Raw genomic sequence first — 16,239 nt, forward strand, 5'->3', positions numbered from 1 at the left:
AAGTCCTGAATAGCAAGTCTTGTTTCAGTACTTATATGAAGTGAGCCAAAGGCTAAAAAATGTGGTTGGTATTGGCAATATGTAGAACCAGACAAGGTCCGATGTTGCAATATCTGGCGAAAACCAGATATCATGAACAAGTAGTTATGCAGTTCCCATAACTTTAGCATGTTGGTTAGACTAGGGTGGAGCCCTGACACTAATTGTATGCAGTTTTGGTTTCAAGCCCATAATATGCCCCGGTAAGTCTTACCGTGTTATCAATTCTGTAAACCATTAAGATTTTGTCTATGGATAACTTAGTAGAATTTAAAAAAGGTGTTGTTGGTAGAAGATATAGGTGCTACTAAATGGACGACAGGGCTAGTTTGATAGGGGAATTCAGCCGTGTTACACCAATGATTGGCTCCAAAATAGAAAAATAATCAGCTGCAGTTGTTAAACATCATATTTAATAATATGGCAACAGTTTTTGAATATTGCATCTATTTGTGTCTTTAATTCTCTGATCTTTGTTGTAACAAAGCTTCCAAAAATATGTTACTTTCTTGTCTTCAGAACCAAAAGTTCCAAAAAAAGGAATAATACAGATGAGATATGTAGGGAATGAAACAATATTTTATTATTTGCCGATTCATGTTAAAAAAAACAAAATGGATTTAGCTGTCAGCAAGGCATTTTCCGTAGCTGACGTAGCCGCAAATACTTGAAGCAGCTAAAACACAAAATTTCTCCATACGGTATTCTGATAACATTTCTAGCTGTTTAACTAAGGAATGCGCAACTGATCAGTTCAACAATAAATCTGATTTAATGAAATTCTATTTTGTGACAGTTTAGTCAGTCTTAGCAGCTCGTTACATAATACTATTCATATAATATATATACAATAATATTCAAGAACTGTAGACAAAATTCTGTAAAAATATCGGACATAAAAAAACTCTGGGTGATTGCAAGTTCTCCCGCAAGCGGTGGAGCAAAAACATAACTTTCGCCAATTTTTAAAGGCGTGCATGATATATAATCTTCCATCGAGCCATATTAGACGTAGTGATGCGTTCTTCTAGTTTAGAAGAGAAAACCTATAAACTGCCAGAACAATGAGAAAGAGTGAGTAGAAAAGAAAACTCGAAAAATTGACATACAATGCTGTAGAGAGAAGTGAGGATGGACAAAATATTACAATATTACACAGTTATTACTATTACATATTATACAGTTATTATTACACAGTAACTGTTACTGTGCATTGATCAACTCTGGACTGCTTCCATAGTCACTAGGGGTTCTACAATATCGCCAGCTATCATCTTCTGTGGCTACAGAATGTAAGCTGTGAGCTGATTGGCTATTATCTTCGCAGTCATCTCCTGATTTACTTGGAGAAAGTTTATGGCGTTTGTGCTTCTTAATTTTTTTTAGTTCTTTAGATTTTTTGGAATGCTTATCTTTCTCGTCTTTCGTCGCACGTTCAGCAAATTCCTCAGTTCTATTCGCATGACACACACGGTGGACGTCTACTTGATGTATTTTGGTATGATTCCTGTACATACAATATGAAGGTTCAGCGTGAAGCAAATAAAGATATGAAATATATTTGAGTATAATTGACACCAAATTGGAATATGAAGCTACATAAAGAGAAAAGATAGAGAAACGAAAATGGAAAGTTCACTAGTAGCATTAAAATATTCATTAAAATTTAAAATCCTCTTTTAATGACACTGACTGACCGAACCAGCTTGCAGCTAGACATCTAACCCACTAGCTGTCAGGAAGTAAATTTATTCACCAAATATTAAGCAAAAACAGTAAAATACATGAAGACCACAATGGAAAACCTATGGCGCCTTATAATGCCTCGCGTTGCGTGTTTGCAACTCGAGTTGTACAAGTCGAGTTGCTGTTCAAAGAACTCGGCCTGAGTTTTTGATGAACTCGAGTTGTGTTACGCAAAACTAACCCGGGTTTGCACAAAAGCAAAGTGAGTAATTGGGGTGTCTCATTTACAGAACTGCATTTACGCATATTATATAAAATTTCATAATTGATTAATAATAATAATTTAAATATAAATTGAAATTATATGTATTGGCGATATTTGTGCATATTTATTCATGTAAATATAAAGAGACAAAAACAATGGGAGAATGTAAAAAGCAAACTAAAAACAATCTATGTGGGGGCCGGGCCACTTCTTTTTCAAATGAAAAAAATAATTCTCTTTCTATAACCTGACAAGAAACTGAATGAACACCGAAAATGAACAAACAAAGAATTTTTGTCAACGACTTTTAATGATGCACTTAAGAAATTTCCCTATAAATATAGCTAGAGAAAATGAAACGATGAGTTGTTTAGTATGGCGCCTTACAGTGCTTCTCGTTCCATGTTCTCAAGCCGAGTTGTTGAACTGGAGTTGCTGTTGAAAAAACTTGGCCTGGATTTTTGATGAACTCGAGTTGTGCAACTCGAGTTATATTTAAAAACTCGAGTTTGTAAATATAACTCGAGTTGAGCAACTCGAGTTGCACAACTCTGGACACTATAATTCGCCATTTGCTCTAGTTCTACAGTACATACATACATAGTTTAATTTCTATTAGCTGACGGGTGCCTACTGATGTACCATTGTTATTATAACCAGATCTACGGTTGTGCTACCGTAATACCAATATATTGCACCTTACTTTTACAAACTCGCGTTCTGTGTTCACAACTCGAGTTGTGAACACGGAACGCGAGGCACTGTAAGGCGCCATATAAAACCAGTGATGTCACACTTTTGCAGTTTTGAGAAAATCAATTTTTAAGTTTTGAGACTGGCTCATGCAATGAAAATACAGTTTATGACAAAGATAAGTAAATTTATTGACAAATACATAGTTTGTTGCTTATAAAATAATATTTTCAACTCTGGATATTGGTTTTTTGCAATTCAGTTGTCAAAAATGAACACACATGTTGACAACGGACATCACCTATTTTAAAAGCACTAAAAAGGTCTTGCTCAATAAAAATTATATTTTTTTTAACTTTAAACTATATTTAACTATAATATAAGTACTGTAACACAACCAGTAATTAATAGCAGTTTAAAGTTTCACTACAATGTCTAAATTTCATCACTATCCGCTATCACAACATCACTGGTTGTAAGATTGTCAAAAAATGGTTGATTATCTAAATTGCGAAATTGTTTAAGGACCTGCAAATCTTGGTGTTTTGCTTTGCTGATTGGAAACGGACTGGTGGTAATGCAAGTTGATTGAGTTCAACGAGGAAGCTTAGATAGTTTTTCAATAGCACTATCGATATAACTGCCATTCCACGATTCTCTATAAAACACCATGAGCTTGCTTTCCATATTCGTAACTTTCACTTGACGTATAGGCCTAGTTTTCATTGGGCAGGTTGTCTGGTTAAGATATTCTGTGTTATTAAAGAAGTTTGAGCTGTTAAGATGAATTACACTGAGGCACCATCTCCAGTCTGGAGAGTGAGTGTTACGGTCTGGTTTTTGTGCTGCTGACTCGGGCTCGCGTACCACTGGCTTTGCCATTTCGCAATGGGCCCCATCATCATTTCTTACTTATTGTTATTTTTCACGCATTGGTTAATTATATTTTGTCTCGAATATTAATTCAATTGTGTAATCTTTAAAGGTGAAATAAAACACACACACACACACACACACACATTAAAGGGTTTAGGATGCTTGTGAGCATTTTGAAACAACCTTACCCAATCAGATGGTAGATCTACATCTGACTTGCCTCAATCATGCCTCAATCACATTCCATGTAAGAATATCCTTGTATTAGATAGCTTATTGTGATCTTGTTAAAAAAGTTTTCTCATGCACAAGCCAATGAAAATAGTGAATGAGTGTATAGTTTTTGTTCTGTCCAGTGTATCCATCACAGAAAAAATCTAACTCCACTACTTCGGGACCAATGTGACTTTCAATGGGGCCTTCTTCTCTCCACTTTACACACAGTTATTAGCAAAGATAAGTAAGCGTCTTGTCGATTCTTTGTGATGTAAAATTGATTAAAAACTGTAAACAATTTTTGCCTGTCAGCTGCACACACAATTTGAAAACATTTTTACCGTTTGCATTAGCAATTTTCTCCTGTTGTGTGGCTAGAAGCCTTTTGCTTTTTGGCCTTTTTTGTGCACTACCATCTTTTCTTTGTTTTCTAGGCTTTTCAGTTTATTCTGATTACTCAGATCTATACCCAGATGCTATCACTATTAATAATAATTTAACGAACAAGCACGCATTACGCATGATCGTTTATGCTAGCTAAGCAACATTAAACAATGCAAGACCGCCTTAACGATCAAAACGCTGTTTGATTGGTCAGCTGATGGACTTAACCGATTTTTCCATATTACGGCTTGGACATCTCCTGTTTATTCATTTGAGCATAAAATTTAAAACCAAATTTCCATTAAACAACACTGGTTTTTCCAATTTTTCAATTCACCATACAACTCTCCAGTGCCAAAACTACAGGTAGGTAGCAATAACTCCAAAAAACCCAGAATGTGACAACACTGGTTTTTCCATTGTGGTCTTTACATGTTATCGTCAGTATAAAATGAACGGGCTAATCCCAGTGGTGACAAAGTAACTCAATGACCTTATGAGTAAATTTTACCACGGAGAAAAACATTTACTGCATTTCTTTACTTGAAAAATCAATTTATCGTCCCACTATTTCCAACGAATAAAAACACACCCAAATGTGAAAATTTCTTGAAAGGTTTCTTGGTGATGTTTGTTCTTTGAAGAGCTGTGACTCTGCATGCATGAAATCACTCAGTGGTTAAATGCTCTAGACTAGTGGTCCCCAACCACCGGGCCGTGAACCGGTCTGCGGATCAATTAGTACCGAGCTGCACAAAAATTAGTTATTTATTATTGAAGTCTAGAACAAAAATGACATTCGTATAGGGATCTCTCTATATGTACTAATACTTAGCAATCTAGTTTGTCGTTAGAGATCGTCAGGTGTTTCGACAAAGCATATAAAATAGATGCGCAATTATTCATAAATACTTAAAGGCCATCTATTGGTGCAGGCGTCCGAGTGTCGATATATCAAGCTTGATGTCGCTAGTTTTATTTTCGTCGAAAGCTATCTTTTATACTAACCTTGAACCCTACCGATGGGCAGCCACACAGACACCAGCTCCTAATACGAATATTAAAACCATTTTTCTGTTTTATTTTTAGGTACTTTTAGGAAAATTTTGCAATATTTTTCCTTTGCAGAGTAGACAATGCTGCCTAAAAATTAAAATAACCTATTTAAATTGACAATGAAGGTAAGAGCTCCCTTTAACCATAAGGTATAGGTTTTGAAAGATCTTAGAATGTATTAGGCAATTGACATGTATTTTACTGTTCGTATAATGTAAAACCCCCCCAACGTAAACCTATATATAATTATAAACGCGTAAACCTTATAATGCTTTATTGTTGGAGCAATGTGGTAATCAAGTTCCATATGAGTACACAAAGGATTAATATTTACTATTATTATTTCAACCATCCGGTCCGCAATAAAATTGCCAAGCGTTCACCAGTCCGTAGTTAGAAAAAGGTTGGAAACCACTGATCTAGACCTTTCAGTACCCACAGCAGACCAATCTGTATTGTTGATTTGGAAGAGGAAGCAAATTAAGGTTGGATGTTTTTTGCCAACCATAACAGCCTTCCTAGAAACCCAAACCCTTTACGCTAGACCACCAAATTATGATGAAATGAATAATTTAACATAATATAAAACTGGAAACTATTAAATAGTTCACAATGAATACCACCATGAATTGGTTAACAAGTCCTGGTTAACAACAGTACGAAATGAGCTCGGCAATCGCCAAGTCAGTGAATGGAACCTATCTACATTACGATAATCGAAGAATTGAAAAATTTAGGCTGCATGTGATTTTACATGTACTTGACTAAATGGTAATATACCTGCAAGTATTTCTTAAAAGTATAAACAACTCCTAGAGCACAACTCATCATCTAAACTAGCAAGGATGTTTTCCAAGCGTGAAACAACGGCGGTCATAACATCAAAATACCTTGAAATACTGTCTTTTGAAAGGTCTTTGACGTGCTTTCTGTCCTCCTCCTCATCACTTGACCACCCACTGCGCCTTTCTTCAGTGTAATCTCCGCCTTCTCTTCTCTCCCTTTGTTTACTCCGCTTCCTGCCATTCTCCCTTCTCTCCCTACTATTTCTATGACTATCTCTACTACTTCTACGACTGTCCCTACTTTCCCCGTCCCTTTTTTCAAAGTCTCTGTTTTTTTCTGCATCACACCTCTCCGTGCTTCTGTCTCTAACTTCGCTATCTCTTCTCTCTCCACCTTCCTTCACCCTCTCAGAGCGTCTGTCTCTGCTTTCTCTCTCCCTCTTTGTACGTGTCTCTCTGCCTTCTTTCTCCCTAATATCGTTATTTCTGTCAGAAACTCGCCTTTCTCTACTCCTTTTTCTATCTCGCTCCCTACTGTTGTCCCTCCTTTCTCTACGTCTATCCTCACCCGATCTTTTTCTTGTGCCACTACTTTCGCTGAAGTCACGCTCTGACCTTTCAGACCAGCTGCCAGTTTGTAGACCCAATCTTCTGCTTGATGACCGCCTATGATTATATCATCAAACAAATAAGGTTGCAGCGACTATTTCTGTGATCCTCACAGATGACTAATGCTATGATGAGAAGAAGTACATGTATTTGCACTAGTAGTCATTTTCTAACAAAAAGTGACATTTGATTTGTGAGAAAAATGAAACGATTCCTATTGCATTATTCTAATCCCAAAAAGGCAGTGCTTATTTCAATTTGTCTAACCCTAATATTTACTGTAAAACCTCTAATTGAACACCACCTCCATTTGACCACCACTTCGACATTCTTTGATTTTCAGGAACCAATAATAGCAAGTGATCAGTAGAAGGGTGGGTGTCCACAAAATCATACTTATAATGACTTGGTTATATTAATAACAATTAGTTCTTTCGTTGTTTCTGTTCGTATCAAAGCCTGTTTGCCAACTTCAAAGCTTTTCAGTTTTTTTGTTAAAACATTGAAAGCAACACCGTAAAATAATTAGTAACAGTGTCAGGCTAATAGAAGTTTACTTTATGTGCTGAATTTGTGCAAAATACAATGTGTAAAGTTGTGCTCTGCTAAGAAATTGTTTGAAGGCTAATATCGACTAGTTCAGCAGTGCAGAAGAAGAGTTGAGGCCAAATGACATTGTGAAAGACATTGAGCAGCCAGAAGACATTTTTCGTTTCATCGAAAGCAACAACCAGAACGTAACTGGCCGAGCAAACGATGAAAATATTTTTGTTTTAAAAATGTTAATTTTTGTTTCTTCATGTATTATAATTACGGTTTGTTTCTGTCACTTGTTTTGAATATATAATTGTAACACTTGATAGATTATAATTATTATATAACTTGTTTATTATTATAATATAAGTTTGCAGATTTATAGCATATTATTTGATAGCATCCTTGCAGTTATCTAATCGGCTTACAATAGATCAACGGTTATAACTCCTCTTCTATTGCACATAAAAAGATGGTTTTGGCTGCAAACTGTAGCAAACATATCAATGGGTGCAATGAGCTTTAATGTAACATTGTTAAATATAGTTATAAAATGAAAATATGCCTTCAAATTTAAAATGAAATAAAAAGTTGAAAGCTCCAACAAATTGCACAGCAGGGCACAGGCTATGATCTCATCGCAGCAATAGTAATTGCAAGCAATGGATAATAATATAACTGGTAGAAATATTTCTCGGATTACCAATGCATATTAAGTATTTAGAGATCTACGACAAGTTGCAGGTAAGTAAGCAAACTTCTTGCATCCAAAAAAGTTAATTTCCTCTGTCCGAGTGAGAATGCAAAATATAGGTGACATTCGCTTTGGCCGTAAAAGGGGGAAATTAATCATCATAAAACTCTGATGACCTATTTGGAAAACACAACGCCAGCTTCTATTTGAACGCTACTTCTAGTTGACCGCCACTAAAGGGGAATAGTTGAAAAATAGAGTGTCACGGCGTTCCAATAGAGGTTTTATGGTAACTACATACAGGTTGTGTCTTGCAGTGTTGTCACAGGGAAAGTCACAAGCACCGACTAACAGACCTCTGGCAGTGTCAAAAATTACAAAGATCTCACAAGGTGTGAACCAATATTATGTTTAATTAAGTTCTATGAATGACATAAAGCCATTATTATTACAAATGTTAAGGTACAGCCACACAAGCCGATTTTTTCGTTGGATCTGACTGCAACCACGAATTGAATGAAAAACAAAACTATTCGGCCAAAATTCACAGAGTTGTCAGATCAGCTCATTCGAAAGCCAAGACTCTGATGTATTGAAATATACAATAAAAAATTATGTAATTTATGTGCTTTAATAGAAGTGAGAAACACGTAATGCAAATTGGCAATAGTTAACTGGACAGTATACAGTGCACCTTCAGGATACGATTACCCTGTTAGACGATTTTTTTTCACCTTACAAAGTGAAAACTGATGATTTTTTCCACCTCACCATGCAGAACTTATTTCACTGTACGAAGTCAACCAAATTTTCGCCGGAGTTCAAAGTTGGCAGTGGTGTTCTTATTACCTACGTCGAAATAACAAAGATGCCAATATTCTGTTCGCCAAAATCTTTCTCAAAACACGTGAAAAAATATGATGACTAAAAAAATAGGGAAATATTACGCATTACTTCATTTTAGCATTCCTTGTGGAACTGAATGCTAAAATGAAGTAATGAAGTAATGCGTAATATTTCCCTTCAAAACTATTTGCAAAGTTAGAGTTGCGATCCATCTGAACAGACAACTTCTTTTAAGCCTGGTTCACATATAAGAGGTTTGATCCAAAAGTTCTTGGAATGGAGTTGTATACTCGTGTGTATTCGCTTGATGGAAAACCCCATGGCAGGGTTGGCTGGGAAACACCTCTGGAGTGTTGTCACAAAATTTTAGGTTGCTATGACAACGCGTTCTCATGTGAGCCGACGATATGTCAAGGTCTGTCTGGTGCTTCCGTCGATTTTAAAACAAATTTATCAACCATGTCTAATCAATCGGAACAGCATATTTGCATTAAATTTTGTACAAAATTAGGGAAAACAAGTACTCAGACAGTTGAAATGTTAACTATTGCTTTTGGAGATGCTGCTCTAAAGAAAACACAAATTTTTGAGTGGTACAAACGTTTTTGTGAAGGTAGAGACAGCACTGAAGATGACGCGAGGTCTGGCAGACCAGCGTCGGCAAGAACCTGCTCGTAAATTGACAGTGTGAGGTCACTAGTCATGCCAGATCGACGTTGAACTATTAGACATATCTGGAGAGACTGGACTTAGTTTTGGAACTGTTCAAAAAGTTTTAACTGATAATTTAAACATTTTAAACAATTTTTTTAACAATTTAAATGAGTCGCTGCAAAGTTCGTGCCAAGCTTGCTAACTGATGACCAAAACGAGCTCAGGATGCACGCGTGCAACGATTTTACGGAAGCTTTCAGGAATGATCAAAACTTTATTTCAAAGGTGATCATATCCTTGTTTTCCCTAATTTCACACAAAATTTAATGCAAATGCGCTGTTCTGGTTTATTAGACATGACGATAAATATTTTTTTCAAATCGACGGAAGCACCTGACAGACCTTGACATATCGTCGGCTCACATGAGAACGCGTTGTCGTAGCAGCTTGAAATTTTGTGACAACACTCCAGAGGTGTTGCCCAGCCAACGCTGCAATGGGTTTTTCCATCGTGCGAATATGCACGAGTATACAACTCCATTTCGGGAACTTTTGGATCAGACCTCGTATGTCGCAAAGCACCGGCGACAGCATTGCAGGCGATTAGCAGTGAAATATGAACCTGCGCGCCCAGTACCACCGCGGACCACCGGTAGTTGTCGGCGGCAACGCAAGAGTTTAGCGCTGTTCAAATTTCGTGAAGAGCTGCAGCCAAAACCTTCCCGAAATGCACTGTACAGGTGAAGGTCAGCATTATAGAAACGGCATGGCTAGCCGAAGTTTCTATGTCGTTATTAGCGATGCAGCTTTATGTGAACATAATTAGGCTTGCGACGCTGCCGAGCCTAGCGTCGCTAGCCTTTTGCTGCGCAATATTACCGCCGGAGTCTCGCAATCGAAATGGGAACCAGGCTTTAATCTGCTAACAAAAATCCATTCATTTTGAAAACAGCATTGTTCAGGCTTTCTTGCCAAATTAGGTTGAAAAAGGTTTCAATGAAGTTGGCTAAAATTATAATGAAAATGAAGCCAGAAACTGATACTGAAACAGAAACTTTCTAGCTTCATTGAAACAAGAAATGAAGCCAGAAACTATAACTTTATCACTAAATATTTTGTAACTAATTTTAATATGTACAGAACGTGTATAAAATTTTGATGATTTGTCCCAGTGAGTGTTTGCATTAGATAATTACTATGGGTTTCTCCACCGCTCTACGCAACATTTTCGCTTTACGATGCAAACACTGAGACGAATTAAAATTGTATGGCAAAGGTCCACTGCAATCAATCAGCAAGGAGGTTAGAAAAATGCCACTGATTGTGAACGAATATTGGCGCGGGTTCAGAATTATGTTTGTGGTGATTTGGGTGTACCTTCAGAATAGGCGCAAATAGCCTTACATAAATTACATAATTAATTTTATATAACCAAAATTTTACATTAAAATTATGAACATGCTCAAATCATGTAGGACGTTTACTAGCCACCTAGAAATTAACCTTACATTTCCTGACCAATCAACACTGCATCAAGAATTCAACAACCTCTACAAATAATGACTCGTTTATCTATTTTTGATCATAAATTTGTGCAATCGTGAAAATTTTTCTTGCTTACCAGATGCATAAACTATTCACTTATTAGTAATGATAAAGTTTTTGAATTCAGGATGAACTAAAAAATAGCTGTCTAAATTGTAGAGTAAAGATTATGAGTGAAAACATTTTTGGCATTCTCGTTATAAAAAATATGGCAAAACGGGTTTCAACAAACAAACAGCCTGCTAGCCACGAGTAACCAATCAGAATAGTGCATTCACTAACCGCTCACTCCCTCTTCTTTGATCGGGGAGCAAGTCTCTGTCTGCATAGAAGAACCTCTGGTCCGGATTTCGAAAGACATGCAAGAAATTACAAGAACGTCCCTTCGGGCATTTCTTTTGGTGAAATTGACCTGGAAGACAGAGTAAGAGCATTAACAGACTCGAGAAGCCTCTATGATGTGAAGCCTCGTCGATTTATGACTGCGTTTGGTTTCAGCTGGCCGTAAGACGATTTGGACGTAAGTCGATTCTGTATATTCTGATCTAACTTAAATGAATTTAGCTTACTAACACATACTTGAAGGAAGTTTTAGTATGTATTTTAGTAAACTTCAAATTTTAAACTCAGATTTTATCATTTGCCTGTTTGTGCATTCGCTTTTACCATAACAGATAAAACTGAACTCGCCATGGCGAGCAATTTATATATCTTAACAACGTCTATAATCGGGATGCGCAATATATGCGCAATTGTTCAGAAATGGTGATCGATTAAAACGTGATCGACTGATGCAGTTCGTTGGTCTACTAATATGAACGTCACAGGTTTAGTATCGTCGAAAGATATATTATATTCTCACCTTGAACCCCCTAAAGGCAGTTAAATGACGGACAGGTACATAAGGTTCTTATAATGACAATTTTTTTGTTTGACCTTATTGTAGACATATAAAATATTTGTTATTAGTTTTCCTTTGCAGGATAGATTTTGCTGTTTAGAAAAAAAAGATCATCGTAAAAGGATGTCGAAAATATGCATAACTTATTGTGAAATTACCGCAATCATGAACTATAAAACAAGTGAAAGTGATAAGATAAAGGGTAAAGATTGTCGATGCAAACCAATTACACTGCAATTATATTGTATAGCCAACCAATTAAAAGGTTAAAAGTTGACGCGCAACAAAATTTACGTAACAGTTAATTAGTATCAAAAGTTCACCATGTTTTACTCTGCTCTGTTTTAGGTTCAAAATTGTGGAAATGTGATTGCAAGCTCTTAAAAGCTAAAAAACAGACAGTTAAAAATAAAAAGGCCGCTGACTGGAATCCCTTATTTTGATGACGTATCCAACGCGATGTGGTTATTGTTTTGAAACGTGATGTTATCCCGTGAAATAAAAGGCCAATAGAAAGCTCAATATAAAATGTCTCACAGCACTAGTTTATGGCAAACACTTCGGGTTTTACCGAAGACCCAGTATCAAATATAGATGCTCGCTACTTTACAGTTTTGTTTCGGCCTGGTCTAATCATCTAGTCGTAATATGATCATGTGACCCAATACTTCGCAAATAATTTCTGCAGCACTTTTCGATTATCACAGGTGACCGACAGGCTCGTCATGTTTATCAGACAATAATATGTACTCCTTCGAGCTAAGGTTAAAAAATTAAACGAATTTTTACGGGAAGTTATAAGATATCAGTGCTAAAAGTGACAGCATTACAATGATAAAACAGACGCATAAGAACAATAGACATAGTTTTATTGAATGCGTGAAGTATGTTTGTAAAAATATTTACTGGTAAGCCCTTATTAAATATAGATGCTCGCTACTTTACAATTTCATTTCAGCATGGTCTAATCATCTCGTTATAATCTGATTATGTGACCCATACTTCCTGCCAAATGACGCGAATAATTTCTGCAGCATTTTCCGACTACATGTATCACAGATGACCAACAGGCTCCTCATGTTTATCAAAGGATGATATGCACTCACTCGAGCTAAGGTTAAAAAATTAAACTGATTTTTAGGCTAGGTTTTTGAGATATCAGTGCTCAAAGTGACAGCATTACAATGATAATGAAATAGACGCTTAAGGACAATAGACAGGATTTTATTAAATGAGCGAAGTTTATTTGTGAAAATATTTTAAGGAATCAGGCTGCATGAAAGTGTAAACAGAAGCGCATAGTGTTCAACTACATCACATTTGAGCCGCTTTGAGAGGGATTCCAACCTACGGCCATTTTTGTGATGGCTGCTATTAACTGTTCGTTTCTGAACTTTTAAGAGCTTGTAATCACATTTCCCCATACTTTAAACAAACAACACAGCAGAGTAAGACATGGTGAACCTTTTGATACCAAATAACTGTATTGTAAATTTTGTTGCAAGTCAACCTTCAAGTCTAGATTTTCTATTTTGTATGGCCAGAAGGATGAGTTTGGAAAGATCTTGGAGCGGAGTAGGCAATTTACACATATTTTACTTCCGTTATATTTTATATTCTTTCCTGGAATGGATTATTTACGTAATAGGAGTGTGTACTATATTGCCAGGTCTAGCCATCCACTCGCCTACTTTTCAAAGAAGAGCAATACAACATCTCTTTTACTGATCATCAACTTAATGTTTACATATGATTTAGGCTGATATATCTAGTTTCTTCCCATTGTTTTAGACGATATATTTGTTTTGATGCTACATTTAATTGCTTCAATATTTTTTTGGTAGTTTTCAGGTTCTCAAACGAAACAGACACCACAAAACGTATTGCTATAAAAGCATTTGTTTTAACATACGACATATGATCTGACATGTGAAGCAAATAAAGGAATGGATTAACTAGGCTTGACTATATGTGACTTTAATCCAATATTACAAATTACTACTTTTAGCCGTAGCATTCATCATTGTTAGTTAAAAGAAATAATTTTAGGTTACAAGAGATATTTTCAGATATCATATGCAGACATGATAAAAGATTGTCGTATACGCACCACAGATAGCTGGCTTCCATTTTTCCACGCCAGTAAAAGAGCACTGGAGTTGTCGACCACTGTACCATCGGCCATTGAACAGTTCAAAAGCTTTGTATGCTTCATTCTCACTGTAATTATGCATTTTACTACAGCGTAGTGTAACAATTCGCAGCTATAGATTGTTGGTTGATGGGAAGTAACTGAAACGGAACGAGGTGCTGATATGAGGTACTTGCTCTAAATTCTAAGAGTTCAGTATATTGAAAAGAAAAGATTTTGGGACTAAAATTTCTCGTGGCAGCTACAACATTGTTTCAGGCTTGTCCAAGTGTGAAACAACGTTGTAGCTGCCAAAAACTTTAGTTATAAAAATCATTTATTTTATATACATATCTACGGGTATAAATATATATTTATGTGAAGTAGATTCGGTACAGCAAGCACTGCAAATATACATTGTGCTCAAGCCCGTATTATAACAGAGGAAAATCCTTTCATGGTGTTGATATGTATTGCCTATTGCCACGCATAAGGAATGTTAGTACCTTGTATACTGTATGTATACATTTCCTCTCAAGTGCTGTTCATAATTGCAGCAGACTTTAAACTGAACCACACTACCGGCTGCCTCAAACTCTGGCAGCGTATCATTGTAGAAGCCCTTGAAATGCTGATAAAAGTCATCATCATCGTATTCGAGTGAAATATCTACAATAAAAATGTGATGAAGCTAAATACTGTGCAACAAAACGTTAGGGAAGTCGCGGTAATTATAGCCATGAGGTAATTTGTGCAAGGGCACTTTCTGGAAAAACTACTGTATGTACGGTATTGTCTTCTCCCAAACAAAACAAGGATTAGATGGTAGCCATATTGTTTGCTGTTACTTCTCTTAAGTTATTTTAACTTGACCTATTTTTTCAGTAAAAAGTATTTTTGACTTTAAACTCATTTTCTGAAGAATGAACTGTGAAAGTTGAAATATACCATATTCGTTAACAAGTATATAGGGTATAATGACATGATTGTGCAACTTGATTCTATGTAAACCTAATATTTTTTTCACAAATTCATTTTTTCCAAAATGGAGGCTTCGCGCATATTGAGCCACTGACATAGGAGTAATATGTGCCGACACAAATACCATGCCATGCACAGAGCCCTAAAGGGATCCGGTGTCACATTGTGCTTATATGCTTTTTTTAATTGTTGAAGTACAGAAATAATATAAAAATGTGTTAATTACATATTAATGTAGACTTGTTTTATTTTACCAGCTTGGTGTCATATCCAATATCCACCAAGCCACAAACATATAAGCCAAAGACTAACAGTGCAGCTGATACTAGCGAGGTTAAACTGGAGGCTGTGAGAATGGAGAAGGAGTGCGAGGCGTTAAGGAGTGCGAGCTAGTTTGTTGATATGAACGGAACGATATTACAGTCTCTCTCTACAGAAGCACAAAGATATGACATTACTCGTTCTACGCACAACATTTTTACTGACTGATGAGGAAGAAGCGTGTTTGGCGAATCATGTTAAGACGCTTGATAGTTGCTTTCATGGTCTCAACCAAGATGGGTGTCGCATTCTGGCCTTTGATTATGCAAAGGCTAAGGATATCAAAACCCTGCAAATTGGCAGAAGGATTGTATGGAAGTCTGAAGATAATGGCTACTTTTAGACTTTTAGGTATTGAGTGGTTTGTCAACTTCAGAATAAGAAAAAACTATCTGTATGAAAATATGAAGCAACATCATTGGCTCGTCAATAAAGTTTCAGTTGAAAGGTTTCACAAAAAGCTACCAGAGATCATATCAGGATAAGTTTATGTGCATTTAGGCCCTATGTGTTACAATCACTAATAGTTGTCATAAAAAATACTGATGTCGCCAAACATGTTCTAAAAATCGTTCCGTGTGGCCGTACCTTTACATTTCAACTTTTTCGAAAAGTGAAACTTTATTCAGGGTGGGCTGCAAACATGTTTTTCCTACATAAGCTGTTTTTTAATACTAGCTTTTCCTTTAGGTACAGACAAAGTATGATAATTACTCCCTAATCAAAAAAATTTTCTACTAAGCCTATTATAGCCGCACAGATCATGTGGCTCTTGGACAAGCGCAACACTATACCAAACCACAGTACGAGGCTTACGTTGTCTAATGAGTTGAGGTGTAATTGCTATAGTTAATATAAGTTGTAAAAAGCTGTCCACCAAGAGAGGCACACTAGTATTGACTGTCATCTTACATTGTTAGTAATGTGCAGCTTTATTAAAACAGAAAAGCAAAACTGCTACGTGATAATTGCCATTTCCTTTTCATGGCCTGAAACATATTGCTCTAGTTCAGTCTAGTGTCT

At 36.3% G+C, this 16,239-nt stretch overlaps 2 protein-coding genes across 2 annotated transcripts in view; both read right to left on the reverse strand.

Annotated features, from left to right (window-relative positions):
• Positions 1 to 16,239, reverse strand: part of LOC137406472 (fumarate hydratase, mitochondrial-like) — a 163,043-nt gene that overhangs the window by 43,305 nt on the left and 103,499 nt on the right. The window lies entirely within an intron of this gene.
• Positions 702 to 16,239, reverse strand: part of LOC137405809 (U2 small nuclear ribonucleoprotein auxiliary factor 35 kDa subunit-related protein 2-like) — a 45,662-nt gene continuing 30,124 nt past the window's right edge. Inside the window, exons 9-13 of the mRNA XM_068092219.1 lie at positions 14,421 to 14,583; positions 13,894 to 14,003; positions 11,165 to 11,294; positions 6,106 to 6,666; positions 702 to 1,546 (exon numbers count right to left, since the gene is read on the reverse strand). Coding sequence (XP_067948320.1) covers positions 1,243 to 1,546; positions 6,106 to 6,666; positions 11,165 to 11,294; positions 13,894 to 14,003; positions 14,421 to 14,583 — 1,268 coding nt within the window. The 3' untranslated portion in view covers positions 702 to 1,242. The remainder of the gene's footprint in view (positions 1,547 to 6,105; positions 6,667 to 11,164; positions 11,295 to 13,893; positions 14,004 to 14,420; positions 14,584 to 16,239) is intronic.

The sequence above is a fragment of the Watersipora subatra genome, chromosome 10, assembly GCF_963576615.1.
Source record: "Watersipora subatra chromosome 10, tzWatSuba1.1, whole genome shotgun sequence".
Lineage (NCBI taxonomy): Eukaryota > Metazoa > Bryozoa > Gymnolaemata > Cheilostomatida > Watersiporidae > Watersipora > Watersipora subatra.